This window comes from Phocoena sinus, chromosome 19 (genome assembly GCF_008692025.1).
Source record: "Phocoena sinus isolate mPhoSin1 chromosome 19, mPhoSin1.pri, whole genome shotgun sequence".
In the NCBI taxonomy this organism is placed as follows: Eukaryota; Metazoa; Chordata; class Mammalia; order Artiodactyla; family Phocoenidae; genus Phocoena; species Phocoena sinus.
The window spans coordinates 16539357-16552396 of NC_045781.1; the positions used below are offsets into that span (position 1 = coordinate 16539357).

The 13040-nt window shown below is 43.8% G+C and overlaps 1 protein-coding gene across 7 annotated transcripts in view; it reads right to left on the reverse strand.

Annotated features, from left to right (window-relative positions):
* The window catches only part of KIAA0355 (KIAA0355 ortholog), an 81054-nt gene that overhangs the window by 26432 nt on the left and 41582 nt on the right, over positions 1-13040 (reverse strand). For 6 of the 7 annotated variants that reach the window (XR_004346856.1, XR_004346855.1, XM_032612488.1 and 3 more), the window contains one exon: positions 668-877. Coding sequence is in view for 5 of the 7 variants with exons in the window: in XM_032612488.1 (XP_032468379.1) it covers positions 668-877 (210 nt within the window). In the remaining 2 variants the exon portion in view is untranslated. Of the gene's footprint in view, positions 1-667; positions 878-5303; positions 5369-13040 lie in introns of all 7 variants that reach the window. The other variant, XM_032612491.1, reaches the window with a different exon arrangement.

The following is a 13040-nucleotide window of genomic DNA, read 5'->3' on the forward strand; positions in this document are numbered from 1 at the left end:
CCCGCGAGCCACAACTACCGAAGCCCACAAGCCACAATTACTGAAGCCCGCGCGCCTAGAGCCCGTGCTCCGCAACAAGAGAAGCCCCCGCACCGCAAGGAAGAGTAGAGCCAGCTCGCCGCTACTGGAGATAGCCCACGCGCCGCGACTAGAGAAAGCCCACGCGCAGCAACGAAGACCCAATGCAGCCAAAAATAATAAATAAAATAAATAAATTTATTAAAAAAAAAAAAATGCCAACAAGAAATGTGTCATCGCCTGCTACATCCCCACCTAGCTACCTGGCTGACCACTTACCCTCCATATACCCTACAGCTTCTTCTCCCTGGTCCCTCTTCCTAGAAGCTTTGTTGCACTTCTTGTTGGAGGCCAGGCCCTTCCCCTGGGCTCCTGCACACCTCCATCACGGCCCCTCAAACCTGTTTTTGAAAGACTTTTCTCCTAGGAGGCTGTGAGTGGAGGCTACTACCTCAGTGCCTGCACATGCCTGGCATGAAGTGGGCATTTACAAAGATATTCACTGTTAAATGAATGAACAAGCTAATGACAGCAGGTGAAAACTCACACTTCTACATAAAATGGCTCTTTTAAGAACCAACAGGTAAAGGCCCTCTGGAGCCTCTGCTATCTGAACAAAGGGCACCAATCTCCCCAAAGTCAGGGTTACCTCAGCAGCCCCCCGCCAGGACCGCACAGCATCCTCCAGTTCTGGTGTGTGGCCCATGCCAGATAAGCTGCTGCCACTGCTGCTGTTCTTTTTTTCTGGCACAACAACCTCGGCAAAGCAAGAGTGAGCCACTGGCTGGACCTTCTGTAACGCCTGGGTCAAAAACTGGAAATGGACCTGCACCACTGTCAAGAAGCATCGCCCCAACACCTGTGAAAAGAAGAGAGCCAAGGATTTTAAGGCTGTGGGTTGCTACTGCATGACCGCAATCAATTCTCAACTATCAATTTGAGTAGAGGTAACAATTAACTGGAAATGTGAAATCATATGAAGTTAAAAAGTCACCATGCTTTAGAAGGATCAGCCTTTGTTCTCACGTTTGGACCTGGGTGGCCTGAAACCTAGAAATCAAGATGTTTGAACCAAGGTTCGAATGGGCCTTCCCCTTCCCATCTAGCCTCCCTCCACTCCTGTTCTCCACTCCCCTCATCTGGACTCTGGCTCACACCAACCCTGGCTGTCTCTGAGCTCCTGCTGAACCAGAGCAACCCACAATTCCAATTCTGTCCACACAGTATTCAGAGGGCAGAGTAAAAGCCAGGTGATTAAAAATCCAAAAGGTCAGTTTGACTGTAAGAAGACATTCCACTGGAAATGGAATCCAAAGATACAGGTTATTTTGGTAACAGTGTTATTAACATAGTTATTACATAGTTATTAACATAGCTGTATGTCATATTTCCATTCTTACAAAACAAAGCTCAGAGATCTGTCTTCTAGGAGCCAACAAAACATACTGGTAAGTCCATTTGTCAGAACAGTAGAAACCCACTCACCTGATACGTATTAGTAGTTGGTTGGTTGATGCAGTAGTCCATTAAAGTAGAAAATTCATTTTAAAAACTACCATATACATGCTATGTTAATATATACTATTAATATGTAATTATAATATATGTACTAAAAATATACTACATACCATAAACATTTTAAGATACAAATATGCCTTTATCTGCCAACCTCTGGCATTGGCTAAAGCTGTTCTCTGACATTGTCGTTCCCCGTTTGCTTTCTTGTGTTAACTCCAGCTACAAGGTGTTCTCTATGATTTCCTACTTCATTTTCTTTAAAAGACAGCAAGAATTTGCTGCTTGCAAAGCAACCTGAGCAGACACTTTCCAGATTATTGACATGTCCCCCTAATCTTTTACAGTTGTTTTAGCCATACCAAATTCAACAACAACAAAACCTTTTTGTAACTCCTTTATCATGTTCCATAACATTCAAAACTTTTTTTTTTTTTTTTGTGGTACGCGGGCCTCTCACTGTTGTGGCCTCTCCCGTTGCGGAGCACAGCCTCTGGACGCGCAGGCTCAGCAGCCACGGCTCACGGGCCCAGCCGCTCCGCGGCATGTGGGATCTTCCTGGACCGGGGCATGAACCCGTGTCCCCTGCATCGGCAGGTGGACTCTCAACCACTGCGCCACCACGGAAGCCCCTCAAAACATTTTTAATGGAAGGTATTTCATATTTCATTGGCCTATACAGTGGATTACTTACTAACAAAAAATTACTTATTTTATTGAGTTTGTAATCCAACTGGAGCATAGCTGAGAGGGCCCACTAGCTGCCAGCTCTTAGGGTGCTGCCTTGGGGAGGTGGTGAAGGTTTCCACTGCCTTTTACAAGGAACTAAAATCCAACCCCACTACCCATACTTTGGCCCAGTCCTGTCCCTTGGAGAAGCCAAAAATAAGACTCAACCTTGGACCTATCACCTCCCAGCACACATTTCAGATGCTGCCCTTTTCCACCCCCACTGGGCAGAGCTCTTCTTCCTGGAGAAAGAGTCAGGCAAGCTCCCAGTGGTGACACTTACTCCCTCTTGAATTATTTTCCCCTGTGGAAATCACCAGGACAAAACTAAAGCAAACACACAAAACTCACACCAAAGCACCCTCCTTCTATAGGGAACCATCAGAAATACAGGCTGAATTCCCACTCAAACAAACCTCCTGGATCTCCACTCACATCTCCCTCAAAGCTCCTCCCCATCAAAGATGGGGCAGAGTGAGCCACACAGAATAAGCAGACCTAGCAACCTAGGGACTTGTGCCACAAACAGAAAAAAGAGTATTTAATTAGCACTGTACATAATATCAGCCAGCCTGAATGAAACACTCAGCATGTATTTCACCTATGCTAAAGATTTCACACTGATTATCTCATTTAATCCTAGGAACAACCATATGAGGTCATTTCCATTTCACAAACAATAAGACTAAGGCACAGAAAGGTTATGAAACTTTGTCAAGGGGACACAACTGGATGTGGCAGAGGGGTCACTTGACAAGTGTCTATGCCCTTAGCCACTGTGCTCCCCTGCCTTCAACAGGCTCTACACACCTGGAGACAGCTGTGGGCTGGCAGCACTGAGACCAGACACAAGACAGCAGCTCAACCTTAATTGGCTTAGGCCAGAATGATATGGTGTCCTGACGCTCCACACAGAGCAAACCCAGGAGGAGGAGCGGAGCTGGGTCCTCAGGCACACAAACTCTCCCTCCTCCTCCTTCCTTAGCCTCTTGGCAGGCTGTGGCTGAGGGAGCAGGAGGGAGAAGTGGAGATGCCATGTGCCATTTGCTCTAGGCTCATATTCTTCCAGCTTCTGACATACAACTGAGTCATTCATTCTTTCAACAGATGTGTAATTTGTGAATGCCTGATATGTACAAAGCACAAAAAACCAGAAGTTACTACAAGAAAGCAAACAAGTCACTGTCCTTGTGAGGGTTACCTTCTAATGGTGGGGAACAGTTAAGTAGATATGCAAAGTCAGGGGCTACTGGAGAATGAACAATAAGGAGTGAGGTGGGAAGGAAAAGGCTCTCTGAGGAAAAGACCAAGGGAACATATGGAGTAACCCCTCTCCCTTCGAAAGGAAAATTCTGAGAAAGGCCTCTGAAGGCCTGATGCAGTGTCCTGGGCCCAGAACAGGACATTCTCTGATAATGCTGGTCGATGCTAGGCTGGGGGTTGGGGAGGGTCCTCTTGTTGTTAGGGGTAGAATGCTGGAAGGAGGATGCTTCTGTTGCAGGAGTAAATGGGGGGAGAGATGGTGGACAGTTTTAAAAGGCAGACATTCAGAATATTGTCTCCACCACTTATTACATGCTTGACCTTGGATGAGTCATTCAATCTACATTTCTTCCGTGTATAGAAGAAATGATGTGAACAAGAGCTCAGCATTTCCCTCCCCCACCCATGAGGTATGTAGCACACATTTGGGTTGTGACAAAATATTTGTGTTTTAAACAATTCATTAAAAGCCAATCAAACCAATGGTTACACCCTGGACCTTGGAAAAGTTTTTTTATTTATTTTTTGGCTGCGCCATGCACGGCATACATGATCTTAGTTCCCCAACTAGGGATCGAACCCGTGCCCCCTGCAGTGGATGCATGGAGTCTTAACCACTGGACCAACAGGGAAGTCCCTGGAAAAGCTATATAAAAAATATCTACTCTACAAGTTTACCTAAACTAACAGGCGTATAAACACCACCTTTTCCAGATAGAGGACAAAGCTCAATCTCCAGCCTGCCTCTGCCCCCCTTTTCTCTACAATATCTCCTGTCTTAGCCCAGCTTCCCTCCTGTAACAGACTCCATCCTCTCCATCACAGGGATGAGCCAGTCCTTGGGGTCTTCCTGAGAAACCTGGAAAGAAATAGAGACTCTAAAGTTATGAATTTGGAAGCATGTGACCCAAGGGCTGAGGACAGCTACTTTCTCTTTCACAGGGAGAACGTTTCCTGGACTGCAGGATCCAGTGAAGCTGCAGAACAGATGTGGCAAGCTAGTGGACAAATGAGTGGAGTGGTCAAAGAGAGAGACATTTTAAATGTCAGTGAGTTTAAACTGTCAGTGGAGCTATAGAGTTCCACGTCTATCAACCTGGAACTTCCAGCTATTATTTACTGAGTGCTTAACCCATACCAAGCACTTGACGTGCAGTGAAGTGACTCAGGGGGGGTGATAGCAATTGATCCATTTTATAGATGACAACACCGAGGCTTAGAGAAAGAAAGAAACTTGCTCCAGTGTCAAGCAGGTAATAAGTGGTGCAGTACAGATCTGATGTCAAGTCTGTCTAACTCCAAAAACTGTGTTCTAACCATCAGGCTATGCTATCTTCATATGACAAGATCCAGGATGTAGTCACGACAGTGACTAAGGATACCAAGAAGGGGAGAGGAACCCTGTGCAGGAACCCTGATGTCTCCCATACAGTGTCAGCCCCTAGTGTCAGCTCAGTTCCCTGGGCTGGAAACGGAGACTGAGAGGCATGGCTCAGTCTTCTCTAACTGTGGGAAAGGTACTGCGACAAGAGTAAAAAGTGGGGTAGCCTGTGGCACTTCAGTGTGGTATGAGTCTCAAAGCTCATGATCTGCACAGCAGACTGCTAAGACTGGCTGCAAACAGCAATGATAAACTGGGAGAGGACACACAGGGCTTGGGAAAAGAAGCAGCTTCTCTTACCTCTAGAGGAATCGCAAACCCCAAAACATCTGTTCAGGCCTTCAGCACATCAGTCCCATTCAATAATTATGAAGAAAGCAATCAGATTTAATCTTACCCTTGACGTTTGCATTAGTAAAAAAAAATATCCATTCATCCCAAGGCATCCCAAGTTGATGGAATCTGGAGCAATAAGAGGCTGTTATCAGACTTGCATTAAGAGAAACATTTTGGTGTGACTTAAATTCCTCATAAAGGCCCAATTTCTGAATATAGACAATAAGCGACCTTGCCACTTCTGCCTCCAAATATCCATGGAGCATTCTGGATTACTATAAACAGCCATTGAGGATCTACTGAAATGAAACCTTGTTTTCTGGGAATCCCTGATGGCAGAGGAAAAGGGTACTCGTTCACTTTCTCATTGCCCTATAAACGTACCACGTGTGCTGCTAAGGGGGTTATGTTCATGAATATAACCAGGAAACCTTTTCTTTTTGGTGATTTTTATATTTTATTAATTAAAACCAACTTTAGTTTAAGGTCATCCTATTTTGAAGCCTAAAAGACCACTCTTTCTACACCAGCATAGTCAACTCTACCTTCCTAGAATATTTTCACAATTTTTTTTTCACAATTTTAGTTACTCCTCTTCTAGGGCCAGGGCCTGACTTAGCCCCTACTATATCTGCACGTGCTGAAATCACGAAGTGCCCAACTCCACCCCACCTGCCACACACCTTGTGATTTTCATATCAATATACACAATGTCTAAGTTCATTTTTTGCTCAATCTCACTGAACAATTCGTCTTTCTCACATCACTGCAGAGTGAAGAACAAGTAAAAGTGTCACATATACCACATACTGTCAAACATTTCCAGGGGTTCTAGCATTTACTTCTGATCAGTTTAAAAGTCAAGAATGAATGAAATGAAGTTGATCCGGACTGGCTGCTTTTACTAGAAATTCCAAACTCATTCAGTCATTTCTCTCTCTTCAAAACTTACTTGTACCTTAAACATTACCGTTGGTTCCACGTGTTCCCAGTCTTTTATTCTTATGATAATTCCAGAGTTATTACATAATGACCTAACTAACAGACCAGAATGTGATACAAAGACCTAAATGTGCCTCCAGAGAAATACAGAATGCAGTAGACCATGCCTGGACTATGGAAAGTACCTTATGGAGATTAAATTATGGCATAAAAATGTAAAAAACAAGCTTACTGAAACTAACATGTACAGTCTGACCTAAAAACTGATGAACAGTGAGCGCTTAAATATTAAAAAAAAAAAAAGCAAGTAACAAAACAATAATCTCTTTGCAGTCAGTATTAACCTAGAGCACAAAGAAGCTGCCATGCTATGTACAGAAGAAAGAACTAGTGAGGAGAGAAAGCTAACACATCCCCAAGGGTAGATGAGCCATCACCAAATGTTAATCATTCAGACAAGATTACATTCTGCCCCTGGACATGCTGCTTTAATGCTGGTAAAAATATCAACAGACACAGTTTCTGAACTCCTACTTCATGGGCCAAACACTGTGGTGCACAAAACCTTTTACACCAGTAATACATATTCATTGCAAATAAATTACGGGGAAAAGATCAGCTAAATAAAGAAATAAACAGTATCAAATATTACTAAATAGACATAACCACTGATTACATGTTTCTGATACAGCCTACATTTGCACCTATAGATTTTTTCTGTAAAACTAGATCATGTTGTATGTTATTTTATAGCCTGCTTTCCAAAATAAAATATATCAAAAATTTATTACATGCAACACACATAGGAAGTTATTTATTTATTTATTTATTTATTTATTTATTTATTTATTTATTTATTTATTTATCACTGCACTGCTCAGCTTGCAAGATCTTAGTTCCCCGTACAGGGATCTAAACCTGTGCCCCTTCAGTGGAAGCACAGAGTCCTAACAACTGGACTGCCAGGGAATTCCCAGGAAGTTGTATATTTCAGCTACATTGCTATCAATCGTAGTAACTAACAGGATAATTATAAACTATCATCCAGGACATGAAAAAGTGAAAGGCCAGTGCGGGGAACTAAGTCTATGGTAGACAAAAGAGGAATGGTTGTTATTGTTCAATAGGTACAGAGTTTCAGTTTGGGAAGATAAAAAAGTTCTGCAGATGGCTAGTGGTTGATGGTTGCAAAAAATAAGAATGTACTTAATGCCACTGAACTGTACACTTAAAAATAGTTAAGGTGGCAAAATTTATGTTATGTATAATTTACCACACACACAAAAAAGTACAAGTGCTTCTAGTCACCCCCTCTGCTGCCATTCTATTCCAAGCTACAATCATCTCTTGCTTGGATTACTATAACACCCTCTTAACTGACCTTCCTGCTTCCTTTCAATTAGGATTAGTTTTATCTACACATAACAACGACGACAACAACAAATGCAGTGGTTTAAATAAGAGCAACGTTTACTTCTTTCTAAGGTAAAAATAAATCTAGGGTTAGGCAGTCCAGAGCTGGATGGAGGCTCCTGGGTATCACAAGGAGCCCAGTTCCCATCTTTCTGCTCTTCATCCTCACACAAGGCTTACATACTGGAACTACCTCATAGTTCTAAATGGTTAAATGACCTTCAGCCATTCTGCCTGCATTCTAGATAGTAAAAAATGGGGGTGGGGGTGGGGAAGAAGGTAGCAGCCTTTTTCCCTCTAAGGAAACTTCCCAGCAGTCTCATCCAAGACCTCTAGTTACATCTTCATGAACCAAAACTTAATTCAAGTGACTACTCCTAGCTGTAAGGGAAGCTGGGAAGTATAGTCCCTTTTCCATGCATAATATTCCTGAAAAAACAAAAACAAACAAACAAAAAACCCTCCAGAGTTTTTGTTGTTGTTGTTTTCTGGCTGCGCCATGGCAGCTTGTGCGATCTTAGTTCCTCGACCAGGGACTGAACCCAGAGCCCCGGCAGTGAAAGCACCAAGTCCTAACCACTGGACAGCCAGGGAATTCCCCAGAGTTTTGTTATTAAGGAAGAAGGTGACACTAGATGTTGGGAGGCAACTAGCAGTGTCCTCTCTCCCCTAGAGGCTACTTTCCACACAAGAAGTCTTATAAAACAAAACTCAGATTATTTCACTCCCCTGCTCAAAGTCTTCCAATGGCTTTCCATTACAATCAGAAGAAAATCCAAACTCCTCATCTGTCCTACAATATCTTACATGATCTGGCCCCTGACTAGTCTCTGAACTTATTATTTCCTATCCCACCTCTCTCTACTCTTGCCACACCGACCTTCTTGCTATTCCTCAAAAACTGTGAGCACAGCTCCGGTCTCAAGTTTTTGCACCAGCCAGTTCCCACTACCTCAGGGTTTCTCAACATCATGACTACTGACATTGGGGGCCAGAGAATTCTCTGCTGTGGAGGGCTGTCCTTTGCAGCGTAGGATGTTGTTCGCAGCATCCCTGCTCTCTACTCACTAGATTCCAGCAGCACTGGTTGGGAGATGCAGCCACGACAACCCCTCAGATCATACTGTTTTGAATAAAATGTCAAATCCTTACTGGTAAACAAACAGACAAAAAATTAAAGTTAAAAAACAGTAGAGAAATCTCTTCCTCCTAGGGTGACTTTTGAGCTGCAAAAGAGCTGCAACAGAGCTCAAACGTGGCAGTCGACAGGAGCTTTTGAGTATCCAGGCATCTGTTTTGCTGCAGGACTAAAACATAACCTGAAGGGCTACAAGGAAGAGATACATCAAGACTCTACCTTCTCCAAATCAATTTGAAGTAAAAATCAGAAATCTAAGAGCTTTGTGCTCCTGCAAACTTCTGCCTTTCATGATCTGGGGTCTGAGTCTGGTCACCTAATGTTCTATACTTCATGCAGAAACACCATCTGGCCATGGGTGTTTATGTGCGGGGTAGGGGAGATGGGACATTGGTCAGAGGCAGAAAGAGAAACTGAGATCCTAAACGATGACAAAAATTGTCCCCTAAATACATAGTGAGTCACGGAATTTCTGATTCCCTAACATGCAAGTCCAGTATCTTTTACTCCAGCGTACCTCCTCCTTCAAACCACTGCGGGTCCTCTGGTGTAACACTCGAGTTCTTCTAAATGAGTAAGATTCCTCTCACTCTAGCCCTAGCATGAAAAAAAAAAATGCCATTTTTCTGACAATCAAAGATACTTCCAGACATTGCCAAGTGCCCTCTGAGGGAGAGCCCACCCTGACCCCATTTGCAAATGAACCACTACCCTACCTGGAGCATCCTTCCCCCTGGAATTGTACAACTATCGCTCTGACAGGCATTGCTCAAATGTCCCATCCTCAGAGAGGCCTTTCTTCTACCTCTCTTTCTTCATCATTCTTTTATTTCTCTTCATAGCACCTCTCACTACCTGACATTATGTTTGTATGTGCCATTTATTTTTTCTCTGTTTCCCTACCTAGGAGTTGAGTTGGATGTGGATAGGGTCTTTGTTTTGCTCTCTGTTGCATTCTCATTGCCTGGCACACAGTAGACAATCCTTCTACACATATTTGTTGAAAGAAGAAAAGAAAGCAGTTGCTACTCTCCACATGAAAGCACCAAACTAGGCCAAGAGCAGCATGGTGACTGCAGAGCTGAGGGCAGGACATCATGATGCCAGCACTTATGCGCAAATGACAACTCATTCTCCACCCCCCCCAAACACTTCCTGCTTTCTTTCCCTCGACAGCTCTTCTGCAGCCTGCCCACAGACACCAGCTGCAACCTTGAGCTTACTTTGAGGGTGATATCACCAACAGGCATGGGGGAGATCACGACTCTTCTGGAGAGAGAAAGTCCATAAACCACGCAAGGCTTTCCTGCAAGTGACACACTCATCCATTGAATGAAGAATCAGGTATAACATTTGTTATGCCTTGGAACTGTATGCTTATTCTTTCAAACCGAGAACCAATATAATAATTAACGGGTATGCTGTTGAGGCAATAAAGGGTATATATAATGGAGTAAAAAGATGTATTTTCTGGATATGTTTGCATATGCATGTCTGCTGCTATCTGCACAGATACATAAAACAATTAATAGTGGTTCTGTCTGGAACTGGGATGGAGTTGGAAGAGAGAAGCATTACCTTTGGAGAAGGGACTTATGCCATTCAGAAGTGTTTGAATTTTTTACCTAAGCATTCATCATACATAAGAAAAACTAATTTGTTAAAATTAATAATCAATAGTAATACATCCAAAGTGTTCCCATTAAAATGAGGACCAAAACAAAGATGCTCATTCTTTTTTTTTTTGCGGTACGTGGGCCTCTTACTGTTGTGGCCTCTCCCGTTGCGGAGCACAGGCTCCGGACGCGCAGGCTCAGCAGCCATGGCTCACGGGCCCAGCCGCCCCGCGGCATGTGGGATCTTCCCGGACTGGGGCACGAACCTGTGTCCCCTGAATCGGCAGGCGGACTCCCAACCACTGCGCCACCAGGGAAGCCCAAGATGCTCATTCTTAACACTGATTGTTTTATACATTAAAATCTATGATCAGGGAGTTCCCTGGTGGCCTAGTGGTTAGGATTCTGGACTTTCACTGCCATGGCCCAGGTTCAATCCCTGGTTGGGGAAGGTCCTGCAAGGTGCAGCCAAAAATTTTTTTAAAAATTAAAATTAAAAATAAAACCTATGGTCAACACAATAAGATATATAACTACTGGAAGGGAGGAGATACATGTAGATGACATGACCACATATACAAAAATAAACCACTGAAACATTAGAATTATTGAATCCAGTCGCATAGCAGGAGACAAGACAAAAATATAAAAATCAGTGGTGCGTCTATGTTATAGAAAAAACTTTTAAATATAATTTCATTCATGATAGCAACTAAAATAAAGATTACGTAAGAATGGTAAGAATATACATAGCCACTAGAAAGGAAATTATGCAACTTTACTAAGAGACATAACAAAAGGCCTCATAGAAGACATAATAAACTGCTAAGATCCTAAAAACAATTTAGCAGGTGTATCCAGGATCATAAATATGTTCCCCATCATATCCTTTGACACGCACCAGCTGGCATCTGCAGTGTGGCCTCCCCAACATCTAGTCCCGTGGCTTTGGAAGCAGCCCTCAGGGCACCACTCCCCCTGCACTCTCAGTCTGGTGGTACCCCAGCCCCAGGAGTGGACACGCAAGTCAGGCCTGACCAGTCGGTGCGTTAGTTTAACCTTTCTGGCCACAAGATCCAAGGACAGGCAAGTGACCCAAGCCAAGCCAACCAGACTCAGTTCTAGAACTTTTGTCAGAACCTGGGGGAAAGCAGAGGTGCTCTTTCTGCTGAGTTGTTGGCAACTCTGGCATGGACACAGTCTGAGTCTGTTCAGCACTGTGTGAGCCCCTGGATCCAGCCATGCCCAAAGAGCTAACTTTCTTCGGTTTCATGGAGTCAATACATTGTTTTGTTGAGAGGCAGTACAGCCAAGAACTGGTACTCCATTATAGAGTCAGACTGCCTCGGTCTAAAGTCTGGATCTGCCATGAGGCTTCTGATAAGCTGTTTAACCTCTCCACACCTGTTTCTTTGTCAATAAAATGGGAATATGAATAGTACCTAACTTACAAGGTTATTAACAGAATTCAGTGAGTTAATGTGTACACTCTCAGAAGAGCGCATAGCATAAGTACTATGTAACTACCAGCTTCTTTTTGCTTTTATTGTTGTCTAAGCTGTTTTGAGTTTGGTTTCTGTCACTTGTAGCCATTGTATTTTTTTTAAAAAAACATAACAAATCATATCAGTCAAAATCCCCCTTTAGGACTTCCCTGGTAGCGCAGTGGTTAAGAATCCGCCTGCCAATGCAGGGGACACGGGTTCGAGCCATGGTCTGGGAATACCCCACACGCTGTGAAGCAACTAAGCCTATCTGCCACAACTACGAAGCCTGCGCTCTAGAGCCTGCGTGCCACAACTACTGAGCCCACACACCGCAACTACTGAAGCCCGCGCATCTAGAGCCCGTGCTCCACAACAACAGAAGCCACTGCAATGACAAGCCCGCGCACCACAACCAAGAGTAGCCCCCACTCGCCGTAAGTAGAGGAAGCCCACGTGCAGCAACAAAGACTCAATGCAGACAAAAATAAATTTAAAAAAGATCCCCCCGAAAAAAATCCTATCTCACTCCGTATAAAATTTAAACTCTTACCAGGGCCTACCAGGTTCTCTCACAGGTTAGGCAGGTGGTTCTGGTGTGGGGGCTAGGTCCCCTCACAGTGAGCTGGGTGGGGGGGACACTGAGCCCACAGGCAAGGCTTTAGGCTATTTTCCACCTGCGTCACAGCACTGCTCACACCTATGGTCACAATCTACTTATCAGTCTTGCCCACCAGGCCTAGAGCACTTTTTCTTTTTTTTTAAATTAATTTTTATTGGAGTATAGTTGATTTACAATGTTGTGTTAGTTTCTGCTGTACAGCAAAGTGAATCAGTTATACATATACACATATCCGCTCTTTTTTAGATTCTATTCCCATATAGGTCATTACAGAGTACTGAGTAGATAGAGTTCCCCGAACTATATAGAAGGTTCTTTTTTTTTTTTCATTTGTTTTATTATTTTTGGCTGTGTTGGGTCTTTGTTGCTGCGCACGGGCTTTCTCTAGTTGCAGCGAGCGGGTGCTACTCTTTGTTGTGGTCCGCAGGCTTCTCATTGCAGTGGCTTCTCTTGTTGCAGAGCACGGGCTCTAGGCACGCGGGCTTCAGTAGTTGTGGCATGTGGGCTCAGTAGTCGTGGCTCATGGGCTCTAGAGCACAGGCTCAGTAGTTGGGGCGCACGGGCTTAGCTGCTCTGCGGCATG